Genomic DNA, 16,570 nt, shown 5'->3' with positions numbered 1-16,570 from the left:
AAATGTTTATAAAACAAATTTCATCATCGTTTTAATTTAAAGCACAACCGTGCCTCATGCTTGATTTGTTCTTGGCACAATAAAAGACTAAGTCATACACTGCTAATGTCACCGATGCGTTGTAGTATCTTAAAATTTTATTTTCAAGTAAATGGAAGAAGATTTATCCCTATAACTCACTAAAGTAAACAGCTGGGTGTGTCGTTCTGGCTTCTTTGTTCTGTTTGGTCAGACTCAGCACTGATGACATACAACTGTGCAGCTCTTAGCTCTCATGTTGAATAGGGACCAGATCAGTGTGTTTTTCATGTTAATGTTGGCAGCCATAGCATGGGATGTTTGTCTTGGTGAGCAGACAGAAAAACAGGATGGGCTATTGTTTTATATCATCGTTTTTATTTTCAAAAGTAACAGAATCACGAGGGAAGATTGTCTGTGTGTGTAGGAATTAGTGATGCTGAAGGCATGATATCTAAACTCTGTTACACATTAGCTTCACTTCCACTGTATAGATTGCTAAACCCCCTTGTTATTCTCAAAATAATCCTCATTTGTTCTTTTTGTGCACTGATAAAACCATTCATGAGCAATAAAAAGAGAAAAGCCTAGAGGAACCAAGCTGCTTAACTTGTATATTATCCACTTAATGAAGACATAAACTGCCTTCCTCTTCTGGTTAATGTCCTGAGATAATTTTTAATGAAGTTCTGAATTTTATTGCACACACACGGTCCTCCTTAATCAGGGCATTGCATGGACAGGATGTCGTTTAAAAAACTGTTTTAAGTGAATACACACTGTGTTTATGTGCACGTGCTGAGACTAATTGTTCCCATGTTACTGTAACATCTCAGTCAGGCTTAGCTTAATCTATAACTCTGAATGATCCTTTAAATTGGATAGCTGCTTCACTGCAGGCCAGGAACAACAGCTAGTGTCATCAGATGAGGTCCAAACCAGGAATTATTTTTTTAATGTATGATAAGTGGAATTTAGATAACATTTAGACTCAATGCACAGATAATAATAATAATAATAATAATAATAATAATGGATTGGATTTATATAGCGCTTTTCAAGGCACCCAAAGCGCTTTACAATGCCACTATTCATTCACTCTCGCATTCACACATTGGTGGAGGCAGCTATGGTTGTAGCCACAGCTGCCCTGGAGCAGACTGACAGAAGCGAGGCTGCCATATCGCGCCATCCGCCCCTCTGGCCAACACCAGTAGGCCCACACCTGCGACAATGACCGTTTGCTCTTATGGATGCGTGCCTGTATGTGTAATCAGTCTCTTATTTCTCTCTGCAAACGGCAGTCTTATTTATCTTCACTAGACTGTTGCGCTGGAGGTTATGAAGCAAGGCAGATATTAATTTCTGACTGATAGAGATAGATAGTCGTAGTGAGTCATGCAAGATTAACTAAAACACAATTAGAGATTCAAGCAGAGGTTATGTACTGGCTGGAAGTGAAGTTTATCTATTTCCTTGCAATGCAGGCCCACAAGGTCTCTAAGAACCTAATCGGTACTTTTGCATTAGAGCACAGTCTTCACTCACACTTGCAACTGTTCCCACAATCACTCACTGCTGCCTGTTTACCCCCCACCCCTGCCTTCACCAAATCAACACCACATGGCAATGTTGTATATCAAATGTGCACACCAGTTGATTTACTGTATCAGAAGGTTGAGACTGCAGCTGTTTAGATCTGTGATCAGACTGCACTTGATTTTGTTTGGACAGAAATGCCAGACATTAAAGAGAAAGGGAAGTGTGCGAGTGTTTCTGGGTGTACAGGCATGATTGGATTTTCTCGATTCATTTAGTTTCACTTTTGGAAACCCAGATATTTGACCTATTGAGAGTTTGCAAGAAAGCCCTTTTAGTTGTTTTAATTGATCTTGGAGCCATGCAGATAGGAAGCTGACAAATACCATTATGAATGGGTAATAAATGGAAAATATCTAATGATAGCAGAACCTTAATATGGAAATATAACTTTCCCTCTCATTTCATAACACCCCTCAGATTTTTCTCCGAGCAAAGGCAGTCCAAAGACCTGCCTGTGACACTAAAAGTCTAATTTTCAGGGTTCTGATGTCTTGTTTTAAAAATGTTAACAAACTACAGTGTGAGGAATCGATTTCTTTACAGTTTCTTCTTGATGCATGTGTAGATTAAATTGTACATATGAAAAGATCTTTGCAAACATCTTCTGAAAGCTAGATGATTAATAGAGTTAATCAGTTCCTTACATAAATTTATGTGCAACAAGTAAGATGTTTGGTTGGATTAAAAGCTTGTTTGCACATGGCTAGAGATCAGCTGCTATGGTGCAACAATCAACACGGTGATTACCGTGAAATGTTTGAACTGCTTCTTGGAACTTCAAGTGTGCTGACTACCAGACAAGTAACCCTATCTGTCTTATATCCCAGGGGTGATGTTGCCCAGACTGCATTGCTGCAAAACATGCAGGGCATTAAAACCGTCTTACACAGCACTGCCATCTAGTGGTCATAGTTCAAAAAAGGGGTTATACAAAAAAAAAGACAATACTTCAGAAATTATAATGCAAACACCATCAATTTATTGGTATAATAGTTAATAATACAGCATTATCATTCTGTTAAATACATATGTACTAAGCCTGTGTGTATTTATAGGCAGGCATTTCACATTCAAGTCCAGGTTCAGTGCAGTAATGACCAAACATCTCTTATTCATCTCAGATTCTCTTGTTCCTAACACTGACATGAACAAGGAGCAGAGGAGAAGAGGAGCTACAGCTCAATGAATTGTTCTATAATCTGTAATAACTTCATTTAGATCTGTTCTGCCACATCTCCTTGCTTCCTTGTATATATTCTCATCCTCCCATCGTTTTTTAATCAGAAAAAAATAAAATCACCTATTCTCCTGTTTATTTTTAAAGTCAAATACTTTTCTATTTAGTGAGGTTGAATCGCATTGAAAGAGGGGCAGTCTCCCTGAGGTCCTCCTAATTCAGGGTGGCCAATTCATTTTCCCAAAGGGCCACATGAGTAATCGGGACTGTTGTGAAGGGCTGCGCCCCATAAGCATATACAGAGTTGACATTATTTCCCAGCAGAACTGAGTTTGGCTTATCGGTACATTCCTCCAAACAGTCTCAGTTTCTCATGTTGCCTGTGGGGGAAATTAGTTGTACACCCCTCCCCTAACTAGTGCTAGCATGCACTGGTTAAGAATGCATGGTGGGTAAGATGTAGAGACAGGCACGGGGGGGGGGGGTTAAAGAAGTGATCACTTTAGTGCCAGATTGTACAATTGAACTTAGGCTAGGCTAGTCCAGTTTTGAATCCATCAGGATCATGTTGAGGCTTCTTATCTTGAAAGATAAATAACCAAGCTAACTTAGGATCAGATGCTATTGAGATTGCAAGGCAGCAAGGCAATGCAAAATATATATTATAATGTAAAGGTGGGAGGGAATTGATTAGTTCTTGTCTATGCTTTCTTAAATCTTACAGTACCACACTTTTGGACTTTCTCAAGTGACAGAAAGCTCTAGATGTCAACTTGTTGAAAAAATAGGATCTATTTGAAGAGCTCATCTCAGGTGCTCAAGAGAGTAGCGTAGTTTGGAATCCTGGGTGGGGAAGGCATTCATGCTTTTGTCGGTGAAGCAGCAGCGGTAAGGATCCTGGTGAAGCTTCGTAGACAATCAAAGAGTGTGGCTTCATCCCAGGCTTTTAAAGGAAAAGTTCAGGATTGAAAAGATACTTGGAGTTGTCTCTTTTGATGGGGAAAAGGCATTAGAGGGACTGTTGAGATACACCCTGTTAGTTTGGTGCAGTGTACATGTTTGTTGTGTCTGTGCACCCTAAAGTGCGCCTGAGTGCATGTATAGGTGTGTGTGTGCGTGAGCGAGCTTTTCTTCAAGAGTTCAGGTTAAGTAGCAGCTGTTGTGTCCTTACACAGACACAAATACATCCCATTCGAGTCTACTTCAAGTGTGCACAATGACATCAGACCAGGACCCAGTTCAGGCTCGCTTAAACTAGTCTCATTGCAGTTAGCATAGATTAACCCAAAAAGAGTCAGTTCTGTCTCTCTCTGCAGACCAGAGCTTGCAAGATGTTAGAGTCTCAGAGGAAAGGGTTGTGACTGTGTGTTTGTGACTGAGTGCGGGGTGCTGGTCGTGGAGAAAGGGGAAGCAGGGGCTGTGGGAGGTTAGAGGGAAGGTCCAGGAGTCCAGCAGGAGGTTGGGTGAAAGAAGAGGGGAGGATGGGAGGCTGGTGGAGCAGTGGAAGGGGCAGCGACGGGCTGTAGGACAGCATGTGGGGGGGCAGTGGGGACGTGGAGGACGGTCGCATTTGGTTGAGGGTGAGGCGAGGCTGGTCGCAGTGAAATGGGTTGTTAGGAGATGGTGCGCTCAGACCTGTGAAGACAAAATTGTGCCACTGAAAAACTTAAAACTAACAATATCACAGTAATATTTCTGTATGTAAATTTAAAATGGTGTTTTACCTGAGAGGAAAGGGTTATTGTGCGTCTTTGTAGGGGGGTTGGGGGGTATCAGAGTGTCTAAATTCACCAGCGAGGCCCCCGTAGGTCCCAGAAAAGCCTCTGGAGTCCGACACACACGTGTAGCCGGGGCACTGAGCGGGGGTGCTAGCCGTGACAGGTCAAACATCTCCGGGCTGGCTGAATCTCGTCCGTTTACCTGGGGTTTCACTGGTGGCTCCGTTCCAAATGGGTCCTGCTTGGAGTCTAGACCAGAAAATGGGTCAGACTCTGGTTTTGTCCCAAACAACTCTGCATCTTCACAAGGCAGAAAAAAGGATTTTAAAATTAGATTTTGATGAACGATAATATTACATAATGTTAAATGTTGTACAAATGAAAAAACAACAACAAAAAAAACAAAACAAAGAGTTTCTGTGAGATTTAAACTTTCAGAGCTACAAAATTGTCACGAAAAGTTCAAAACCCATCTCTTGTAGGTAATAAACTACAAGAGCAGAAAAAAGTGCCATGGCATTACTTTGAACGGTACCACCCCAGTGACAAGCCATAGTACCTCTAAAAGTACAAAATATCACAGGTATCACAGGTATAACAAAGATCATATTGCATGATGTTATTCTTACTACAACCACCCGTGGTACACCATATAAGTCGCTTCTGTCATGATTTCATCTTACAGTAAAGCCCACAGTTCTCTCTTTTATGTACAATAGTACCTGTGGGACTTGCAGGTTGAGGTGAGGACACTGCGGGAATCTCCTGTTTAGGTTTCTCTTCTTCATGTGCAGCGAATGGATCCGTCCCATCAGCATCTGCACGGAAAAATGAGAAGCAATGAAAACAGCAGAAGTGCTTATGTTTTTGGATTAAAACAATCAATATATATATATATGTGTGTGTGTGTGTGTGTGTGTGTGTGTGTGTACTAGGTTTACATATCTTTGTGGGGACCAAAACTTGGAACGTTACTATACTTGTGGGGACCAACAGCCCTTATGGGGACAAAAACCCGTCCCCACGAGTTTGAAGGCATTTGTGAGAGTGAAAATGTGGTTTTAGTGTCAGGGTTACAATTAGGTTATGGTTAGGGTTCATTTTTGATGGTTAGGGTAAGCGGCTAGGGAAAGCATTATGTCAATTAGATGTCCCCACAAAGATATGAAAACACGACTGTGTGTGTGTGTGTCCTAATGAAAGCACCTCCATCTTTTGGGCTGTCCCACGCATGATTGACAGGACTGCAGGAAGCAGGTGCTGCTTCCCATGGGTCTGTGCGTGAGTTGGTACAAGGAGCCCAAGGATTGGATGTGTTGTTGGAGGAGGAAGGGGCTGTCCAGGGGCTACCAATCACAGGAGTGCTTGAGTGGACTGCTGTTAGGGAGAGAAAAGATTCACTTTGAAGCTGCTGTTTTGAATGCACTTTTGCATCACACTGATGTTCATGTGATTTGTCTGTGATGATCCACCTACCTACAGAGTCCCACGGGTCAGAAGAGACGTTACTGGTGGGCTTAGCAGAGTTCCAAGGGTCACTAGGTGGCAGAGGGGGCTCAGATGAGGATCCAAATATGTCCACTAGATCCAACATGGCAGACTACAAGCAAAGGAAAACATCTCAGGATCAAACATTGTCTTATTTGTTTCCAGGTTTGTGTAAGTTAATGAGAAACATTCAAAGCACCCAATCCTACTGAGGACAGCCGGAGAACTCACAGAGTCAGTGTGACTGTAAAATCCACTGACAACTGTATTAACACTAATGATTTCACTTTGTATTCAAATGAAGTTAAATGAATTGTCTGAGTAAAAATGTGTTATGTAAATATCTGAGAGTCAAACTGAGTAAGAAACTATTGTACACTGAAAGTACAGAAATGTGCACTTGCTGGTGTTCCAGTTAAGAGTTATTGATCTGTTGCAATTTTCAGCTCTACTGAAATATAATGTTTTTTTCTGGGAAGAGAAATCTATTCAGTGTTCCAAAAAAAGACAAACACAGATCTGCTTTTTGGTATTAACTCATGAAAAGAAAAGATCCATGGTATTCACAGAACAATGGCAACTTCCTAAAGTCAGACTGAATCTGCTGCTCTGTTTATTCCCTTACCAATAAAGAGCTTACTGTAGCTCACTTGAAAATGTTTCTTTGCAGTTATGTTTCACTGCTGCTGCTGCTGAAAACACACATTTACAATTGCTATGATAATTTCTGACGCCCTTCTGCGTTACACAGTCCATTGTGCTATTACTGTAGAGTATAATTTATTAATAAGATCCACCACAGCATCTGCATCTTGCATCTGGTGTTTGTGCTTTATGTATGTTGTAATGAGCGTACATTATATAATGAAATGAAAATTGCTTGAGGTCATTCAGAAACGGTGTCATCGTTTCATAAATTTCTCAGGTTGTACTGTTTAGAGACCACTCTGCAGCACAGCAGTTGCAGAAGAGAATCCTACAGGACAGTAAACAGGAAGATATCTACCTACAGAGAAATTTCTATTTCTGCTCACAGAAAAGCATCAAATGAAGCTTCTATGTTATCTTTCAGACCCTGCCCATGTGGTAAAACTATATCATACTGGGCTGAACCTGCATTGTAATGCCATGTTAAGAGGAAATGTGAGTTAGAACATGGAAACAAACACCTACTTTGTTTTTAATTTAAAAAACTGAAATGGCATAAAAAACACAAGTCATCACTGCCATTTCACACAAATATGGCGACATATGATCTACTGCTTGAACTATGATTCCTGACTTTGTAAGTCAGTCAAGCTTATTTTCTCACTGCTCTTAGTTTTGCTTTACCAGTTTTCAGTTTTAATTATTTCAAATATGTTCATATCAGATTGTTGCATGTGAAAATTGAAAGGTAGCAGAAAGAAATGTCAGGTTTATGTGTTTACATTTCTGCTCCACACAAAGAAGGGTTTTGCTTTTTGTAAATTCCAATTTGACACTAGAGGGCCGCTTTCACGAGAATCTGTTCAATAGAGTTCAATGTTCAACATAATCGGTCACAAAGTGCAGACAGGGCCCCAGTGCAATCACACTGAAAACAGGCTTAAGAGAAAACTTATGTAAGTTTAAATTTTTTTAAGGAGGTAGTTAAAACAAACTGACTTTTCTAATAAAGTATACTTATATTTAGTATCTTTTATGCTAAACACAAAATCTTAAGATTTTGTCAGTGAAAGAGCCATTTAGAGGTTAACTTCTCCCCTTTTCCCTCTATTTTTCATGTGATGGCATAACAGTGATTTCGATCATTTACTAGTCCCTAAAGCGCTTTACACAACCAGTCATCCACCCATTCACACACACACACTGGTGATGGCAAGCTACATTGTAGCCACAGCCACCCTGGGGCGCACTGACAGAGGTGAGGCTGCCGGACACTGGTGCCACCGGGCCCTCTGACCACCACCAGTAGGTAATGGGTGAAGTGTCTTGCCCAAGGACACAACGACTGAGACTGTCCAAGCCGGGGCTCGAACCGCCAACCTTCTGATTACAAGGCGAACTCCCAACTCTTGAGCCACGATCGCCCCTAATCAAAGTTTTAATTCTAATCTTAAAAACAGAGAGAGGCCTGAAACCTGAAGGTTCTGCCTCCTATCCTACTTTTAGACCAGTTACAAGGCTTGGGAACCTTTACATAAGACTGCAGCTGACTCTGATTGGCTTGTTGACAGGCCAATGAGTAAAGGAGCTGATGTGCTACAAGATAAGAAGTATGCTTTCAGGGAAATGTCATGCTGAGCTCAAGGTTAGACACGACAGAGTCATTATCATTCAGCAAGCACCTCTTTCTCTTCTCTCAGCTTTCTATTGTCTCTCTCTCAACACTCGATCATAAGGCTGTTTTGTTGTTTATTTTATTTTATTTTTAGGCTTGTTGTCCATCCCTGCCTCGTAGTCTGCAGCCTATATTCAACTTCTTTCTCCAAATGCCTGCCAGCAACCACCTACAAATGCATCCGCCCACCTTTTCATACAAATTCACACTCATGTTCCATGCATGTACCCACACACATGGCATCCATTGTATACAGACACATTTTTGAACTCACCTCGTGCGTCTCTGACTGGCTCTCTCTCCGGCTCTCATCCAGGGCCTTCTGTAACAGTGACTCGTCTCCTTGGCGACAGCGCTGCTCCTGCAGGGGCGGTATTGTGACATCATCAGCATTACCATCGTGGCAATGAGTGCAGACCCGCACACAAAAACTGGCATTGGTTAAACACTTTTCTGCTGCTTGGCCCAGCAGACCGAACGCGGCACTGGTGGCTGTTTTGTACTGTTGAAATATTTAGTTTACAAAGAGCAGAAGCTGGGTAAGCGCAAAGCAGAGAGAAAATCTTCCAAAATTACACATGAGAGTTGAAGCAGTACTTGTATGAAAAATCATATGAGATGATATCTCCTGATAAGGAGACAGGTGGTAAAAGCTGGAGAAAAGGAAGAAGAGGGTTAGTGAGATCGCCATTATTCAGGACTGTAACTGCCAAAAATTCAAAATAAAGAAACGCACGAATGAATGACTCAAAATACACTAAATGTGCAAAAACAGTGTTAAAAAATAAATGTAAGCGTTAATCAATTTATAAAATGCAACTTAATTGTATTTCTGTTTAAATTTGCTTCCATATTTATTTACATCACAGTAATGCGTCCTAACTCTATTTTCCCTTTAAATTTGCCATTTATTAATTTCATTCCCCGCATCTTGTCAAGTCAATTACGTTCCACTTAATTTTCAGTGTTTTATTTTTGGATAATGTGCTTCTTCTTTATTCTCCAAATGAGGGAGCTGTCATGTAAAATGTAAAGTTTGTGCCTGTTGGTTCACTGGCACCAGGTGCACAGCACAAATGACAGCCTCTAGTCAAAGAGACTGGAGGTGCTTAGCTAATGTAGCTGAAAATCATGCTCTCAGTTTGTACCTTTAATGGCCAAGAAAATGTATACATTAGAACAAAGACGAATAACTAAAAAAATGCAAATGACAAAAGAAATATCAAATTAATGTTACATTTTAAAAATACCAGGAAAATCTCAGTAAAAGCATATGAGCCATGTCGTCAAATACACAAAAAGACACACAATATTTAATAATTGCTTACTTTAAGCTCTGAGGTGTGTTTCTGTGTGTACCTGCACATGCTCCGTTAGGCTAAGGCTTTGAGCAGTCTGTAGTTCTGTGTCTCCATCTGTCTCTATGGTAACAGGGGAAGGAAGGGCTAGCTGAAGGTGGGCGAATGTTCAAAATGTTTGCAATATTTTCATTTTCATTACTGGAATCATCAAGAGGCACTGAATACAGAGGACTTATTTGTGTGTATATGTGGACAGGAGCTACACCTGAGGACATCCACATTATCATACCGTGCGTGTGTGTGTGTATGTGTATTGTTGTGTGTTGTTTTACCTTCTGACTCTCCTCCCTGCTCATGGCTAAAGCCAGCTGGAGCTGTAACTCCTCTTCCCCACTGGTCTGAGGTCGAGCCTGCTCCAGGTCTGAAGCGGCTCGAGGAGACGAGGACGAGGCTGCAGAGGGATTTTGGGAGAATGGAATAAGACCGAGTTAGGAGAAACGATTGATGTGGGGATGATGATGTTCCAGAAAGACAAGAAGCACACAAAGTATGGGGCTCATTTGAATATTTTCAGGCCTACGCTGCAGTATTGATAATCCATGTGGTTGTCCAAAGTGCTGGGTGACAGCGCAAAAAACATTTAATTAGGGATGCGGCAATGATCCTGAATTTAAATGTGTATTTTTAACTCTTGATCTATTTATTCGCAACTTGCTATCATACAATAGAAGGCGGTTAGTGTTCCAGATAAGTTTACTCACAGTTTACTCACAATACTCACAGTTAAAGGAAGACGGAGAGCCTCTGGAGCGACTGAATTCCTCCCCGTATAGCACAGCCATGCTGGGCTGACTTGTGCGTCTGCCTGGGTGATACGCTGGGGGTATACCTCCATAAACACCTCCACCCCCTCCACTGCCTCCACCAGCCATTCGCTCCTTGGTCTTAAGGGCTTGACTCCTCTCCTGGCGCAGCCGCTCCTCGTCCCGAAGGAGGCAGACCAGTTGGCGTGCTTTTTCCCTTACGTTGGCCCCCTGGTCTCTGCCATCACGATCCACATACTGAAAGTCGCGCAGGGTCTGAACCACACACAAAAGACATCACAGTGAGTTTTTTTTAAGTATAAAATTTAGCTAGCTGAACAGACGCAGGGTTGTGGTTAACATGATGTGATCAATAAACAATGATCAATCAGCTCTTTTTGTTGCACTCCAATACCTGAATAGTGAACGCATTCTCACGGCACTGCTGGGCCACCCTTTCTGATCCTGTCTTCAGCAAGTAATCCAACAGTGTCAGGGCCTGGAGTCAAATCACGATTAGCACATTTATTCCCAAATACTTTTTGTAGTCAACATATTGTGCACATTACAACTGACATTTTCATCCAGAAGAACAAAATTTAAAGATGCATGACTGTTATTCAGTGGAGCTAGTGAGTGTCGGTGGATGGCCAACAAGTACAGAGAAGCTACAGTTTACAAAGTCAGATTAAACAACAACACTCATGTCTTTTCATGAAATCACCTTGTAGACATGTCTCCAGTTCTTGCCGCTGTCATTGAGGCGCTTCCACACCATACCCATGACCTCAGCAAACGCCACCACATTGAAGGTTAAGTCAGCAATCTCTGACATGAGAGACGAGGATGGCCCCCATGGATCGTTTGAGGTGGCCTCACGAACCTGCACGTTGGCAGCACAGGAATAACATCCATTTATGTTTTACGTCTGAGAGATCTCAAGTGCTTATCTGTATGATGGTCAGCAGTGAAAGAAGCACAGACTTTTTGTTTTTAATCTAATATGACTAATAAACAGTGACACTCGAAGAAGATAGCACATTTGATACAATACCTTGATCTCTGCTTCTGAATAGTTGTGTACAATATTCTTCACCTGCCTGCGCAGGGCTGAGGTTGTCATGGTGACAGATGATGGGGAAATATGGAGGGAGAGAAGGCGATAAACAAACGGTCAACGGTTTAAGAATGGGGGAGAAGAGGGAAATGTGGATGGGAGGAGGGGAAGAGTGGGGAGGTAGCTATGCCAGTGAAGGCTCCTCTTTTCTGTCGGGAATTGTAAGATGCCCCTGTAAGAAAGAAATGAAGATGATATATAAAAAGTATGAACAGTATGACTTTTATGAAGTACTTTTACGTCTTTCTCGATCTGCCCTGGTTGATGCAGAAACATAATGCAGCCCTCGTCTTGGGCTTGTACACATCCAATCATCAAATCTCAAATATGTTGTTATTTTAGCTGCCTTTCCACATATGCAAGCTGCTTTGCAACCCGCCAAGCTCCTCCCTTGATGCTGTCTCTAATTTATGTAATGCTCTGTTTGTTGTCACTGATGCCTGCTGTATTGTGTGTATAGTGGCGCTACCCACTCTCCTGGTGGTGTGCTTCTCTCCACACCTTCAGTGGACCTTTCATGATGATAGATGAGGACTTTGAGTGATTTCCAGACCAGATCCAGTTTTATATGTTGTACACAGTGGCTGGACATTTGTAAAGCTAGTGGAGCAGTTGCTGCTATTGTTGCATTTGTGTACTTCCATAGTCATTGATTTCACCGTTTCATATGTGCTGACTCAATCAGAAATCACCAATAATGTATCAAGAAAACCATCAACAGACTGACGCTGCCCTCTAACTTGACCATCACCACTAAATCAACAAGCTAACTTAAAAGCAATTTCTTTGTTGTCTGTGTCAATTAGAGAACAGTGAAATGACAATGTAAACAATGACTGACAGAGCGGTTTCTAGTTTGTGCCCCGTTATGGAGAAGTAGGTCATACTAAAACTCTGGCACTCAGGTGTTTGATGAAGCTACTTGGTAGCTTATATTATTCAGGCCACCGTGCACAGTCTGTGTGCGCGTAGACACACACTTGCAACCCAATTTGCTCTTCCAAATTCGTATTTCACAAAGGACATGGGGGAATTGATCATTAAGGGTTCCTGTGATACATTTCCCTCTGCCAGCGACTATAAGCTTCCACTGACACAGAACGTAATTAACCTACTAAACCAAAGCTGAGCTAGGGTGACCCCCCCCCCCCCCCCCCCCAAATTAAATCTCTTTTCATCTGTCTTCAACTCACTAAATTGTCAGATGACAGAAAATATACTTTTAAAAAAATCCCTCTAATGACAAACACTACATACATTTTTATTCCTATGTAGTTGATACCCAACTATATGTATCTATGAGGCCAGATGACTAAACTACAATAGTGTACGTCTGAAATACATCACAATAATTTTCTTCTTTTAAATTCAAGACTTTAAAGGTTTGAAACCTTTATAGTCTTGAAAAATCAGAGCCCATCATATTTTAAAGACCTCATAGTATCATGTTATCTCAATGCTTTCAGACTGTAGGCTACTTGTAGTTCCTACAGTTTCTAAAAGTAGGATAGGAGGCAGAACCTTCAGGTTTCAGGCCTCTCTCTGTTTTTAAGAGTAGAATTAAAACTTTGATTAGTGGTGCTTGTGGCTCAAGAGTTGGGAGGTCGCCTTGTAATCAGAAGGTTGGCGGTTCGAGCCCCGGCTCGGACAGTCTCAGTCGTTGTGTCCTTGGGCAAGACACTTCACCTGTTGCCTACTGGTGGTGGTCAGAGGGCCTGGTGGCGCCAGTGTCTGGCAGCCTCGCCTCTGTCAGTGTGCCCCATGGTGGCTGTGGCTACAATGTAGCTTGCCATCACCAGTGTGTGAATGGGTGGATGACTAGTTGTGTAAAGCGCTTTAGGGTCTATAAAGCGCTATACAAATACAGGCCATTTACCATTTTGGACCAAGATTATAGCTAGGGCTTGATCAGGTGACCAGGAACCATGGGTTTTGACTACCGTAGGACTTCAGTGGATGCACTGAGCTCTTTTTCTACACTCACCACTTTTATTATGTTTACATACTACTGAGGCATGTCATTAAATGTTTGTCTCTACTGTATTTTCTGTATTTTGTTCTGTCTCACTATGCTCACTTTTACTTTTTTCTTTGCCGTCATCCTCCTACCAGTCACAGCAGAGGACTTCCCCTGTCTGAGCCTGGTTCTGCTGAAAAGGGACTTTTTCCTTCCCACTGTTGCAAACTGCTTGCTCATAGAGGTCATCTGATTGTTGGGGTTTTCTCCTGAATACAGCGGGGTCTTCACCTTACAATGTCTTATAAAAGCAGCCAAAAAAACACAGAACACATAGCCAGATGTGCGTGCCTCCGAGTTTATTATCCCCCTTGTGGCAAATATTTAATAACTAATATTCAGGCTTCATAATTTTGTAATTTATTTAGAATATTATATAAATTATTCTATCTATGACTGCAATGTCATCAACCCTGTTAATTGTGCTGCTATCTATATTTTGGCCTGGTCACTCTCATAAAAGAGGTTATAGATTTAACCGAAATGCATCTTCTGACATAAAAGTTACATAAAAACTTACCAGAACCATATTACCATAAACACTGGTAATAAGCAATTCAGAAAAACAATTCACATTAATTTTAAAATACTCCTTTATACATTTAAGGCTATCAATTCTCTTTCCCTACATACCTTTCTGATTTGGTACAGATCTCCATCCCATCCCGGTGCCTCAGATCCTTCTCTTCTCTTTTCCTTTCTGTTCCTTACTCTCGTCTTATTACCACGGGGGGCAGGGCTTTTAGTCGCTTTGCCCCTCGACTTTGGAATTCCCTACCCTCTGACCTCTGAAACATCACTTCAATTCCTCTTTTTAAGTCCACCCTCAAAACCCACCTGTTCAAGATAGCATACTCTATATAACTTCTCCATGCTCTTAAACTTTCTTTTATTATTGTGTTTATTTCCTGTTTTTATGCCTGTCTTATTTGCTCTGTACAGTGTCCTTGGGTGACTATAATGTAATATATACTAGACAAAGCACACAAATTTTCTTCTAATACTATGATGGAAAACTATTTTTTATAACATCAACATCAGCAGAAGCACAGAGGACATGAGATGCACACAGCAGGGACACAGAGAGCAAAACTCTGAGAGGATGATGAGTCTGAGAGGGACGTGCAAGAGGAAGAGAGGGAGTGAGTGAGAACGAAGGGCACAAAGAAGAAAGTGATGCTCAGCAACTTTACCAGTATCATCTTTCTGCACAATCATCTTCAGCTCAGATCCACAAACACACATATGCACCAACAAGCACAGGTTATTGCAGTCTGGTGCTTTCTACTTACATGAGATGTTTTAGACCACAGTTCTTTAAATCAACTTATCTGGAGATTTGAGAGCAGAAACTTCACATTGTGGAAGTAATATTATATCTCTGTGTGTATTCTCAGAGCATGTAAGTGGAAGGAATCCTGGACAAAAGGATGAGCCGGGTGAGAGGAGGTTTCATGAGTCTAACAAATACATTTACCCATTTCTAACTCTGCTATAACATACACCATTTGATTTATATATGAATCCCAATTTTCAAAGAGCAGGGGGTTTGTATAGTTTAGTATTTCCCAGATAAGTCTGTACAGCTCACTTCTAATGCACATATCTGATTAAGTCTCAGCACAGGGGCAATCTATGAATAAGAGCACTTTGGAGGTTTGGCTATTGGTCCATTATTAGATCCATATCCATAGAGTATACACGATATCCAAATGGCTTATCTGCAGGTACAACTCAAACAAAAGTTCCCTGAGCCTCTCAGTCATTTAATTGGAACCAGTACCCAGAGTATTCACTTGATTACATCATAAAGTGAATTTGTGATGTTCAGCTCCTGGAGGTGAGAGCTGCATGTATCAGCGATTTTTAAAATGTCAATTAAAATGAACAATTATCCCGTGGAGAAAGAAAATCAAGTTAGGGTGATTAACTTTGACCATCTGACGCGTCAAATTGCTCAGACACGAACGTCACTCCGTCGGCCACGTCTGTAGATGCGCATGCGTGCTGTTGAAACAGGTGAAAACGTCTGTGTTTTTCTAGCTGAATATTAGAGTCCAAGGTTTGGGAATAAACGGCGAAAACTCCTTAAAGCAAGGCTGAGATTGGAGGTCAGATTAAGCATGATCGCGTGGATTAGGGATAAAGACAGCTTCAGATTAATGTAAGCGGAAACGGGCATCATTTCCCCCAGAAAAGTCCCGAGCACTGCAATCAACATTTTTTTTCAGGGGGCAAAGGAGAGGGGACAAGGGGCCCGTGGTTGGTCTGCATGATGCCCCCCCCCCCACCCACACACACACACACACACACTCTCAAACACACACACACTCTCTCAAACACACCCCCTCTTGCGGTGGAAACCCTGTGCGGGCTGCCATGTGAGGCAGCTTCCTGAGGAAAGCCAACTGCTGCTGGAGTTGTCTTCCATCAGAAACGCAACATTATATATAGCACTACATATAGCATTAATTTTTGGACTCACTTAAGAGGAAAGTAATTTTCCAAGAACCTCGGGAAACTATATCCCTCTCCATCATCAACCCTACAGCATGCAGCTTACCATGCCCACTGCTCATCTCTCGCCTTGCCCACTGAGCATCCTCGCCTCTCCGCTTTTCTCCTCTCCCAAGTCCTCAGCGTCGATAATATTCCCCCGAAATAAAACTGACTAAGCAGGGCAACCACAATTATCCTCCAGCGGTGCGCGTTTTGAGGAATCTTTGAAAGGGGGTGTCTGAACGGGGGGCCTGCCCTAGATGATGCGAGCCGCTCGGCCTGACAGTCAGTGGTAAAATCCGCATAGGACAAGGATAAGCCACAGCACACGGCTCTCTCACAGTCTCTCTCACTTCAGGCAGCCCCGTCCACACACTCATACAGCACCGGCAAGGCCAGGGACGCATAGCACACACAGCGGTCACGTGGGTGAGCGTAAAAAAAGAGGCGGGGACGGGGGCGCCTCGTTTGCATACTCAGTGGTAGGTTACCTTACTATCATCCACT

At 42.0% G+C, this 16,570-nt stretch overlaps 1 protein-coding gene across 1 annotated transcript; it reads right to left on the bottom strand.

The window, feature by feature from the left end:
* Positions 1-2,629: 2,629 nt before the first annotated feature.
* Positions 2,630-16,427, bottom strand: epn3b (epsin 3b). The gene is made up of 12 exons (XM_012917963.3): positions 16,128-16,427; positions 11,485-11,719; positions 11,155-11,313; positions 10,846-10,929; positions 10,409-10,706; positions 9,960-10,078; positions 8,601-8,687; positions 5,992-6,115; positions 5,722-5,892; positions 5,238-5,333; positions 4,522-4,815; positions 2,630-4,432 (listed from the first exon to the last, which is right to left on the bottom strand). Exons 2-12 carry the CDS (start codon positions 11,551-11,553, stop codon positions 4,140-4,142), a joined length of 1,794 nt encoding a protein of 597 aa, XP_012773417.2. The 5' UTR covers positions 11,554-11,719; positions 16,128-16,427; the 3' UTR covers positions 2,630-4,139.
* Between the last annotated feature and the right edge of the window lie 143 nt (positions 16,428-16,570).

Source organism: Maylandia zebra, linkage group LG6, assembly GCF_041146795.1.
Source record: "Maylandia zebra isolate NMK-2024a linkage group LG6, Mzebra_GT3a, whole genome shotgun sequence".
In the NCBI taxonomy this organism is placed as follows: Eukaryota; Metazoa; Chordata; class Actinopteri; order Cichliformes; family Cichlidae; genus Maylandia; species Maylandia zebra.
This window is presented reverse-complemented; position numbering and strand designations above follow the sequence as displayed.

Excerpts from the sequence above, each read along its gene's own strand:
- epn3b (XM_012917963.3), bottom strand. The coding sequence starts at position 11,553 with ATGACAACCTCAGCCCTGCGCAGGCAGGTGAAGAATATTGTACACAAC. Across the intron at positions 10,930-11,154 it reads ACTGGAGACATGTCTACAAG|GCCCTGACACTGTTGGATTA; the intron begins GTGATTTCATGA and ends ATTTGACTCCAG. Across the intron at positions 4,433-4,521 it reads CAATAACCCTTTCCTCTCAG|GTCTGAGCGCACCATCTCCT; the intron begins GTAAAACACCAT and ends TTGTCTTCACAG.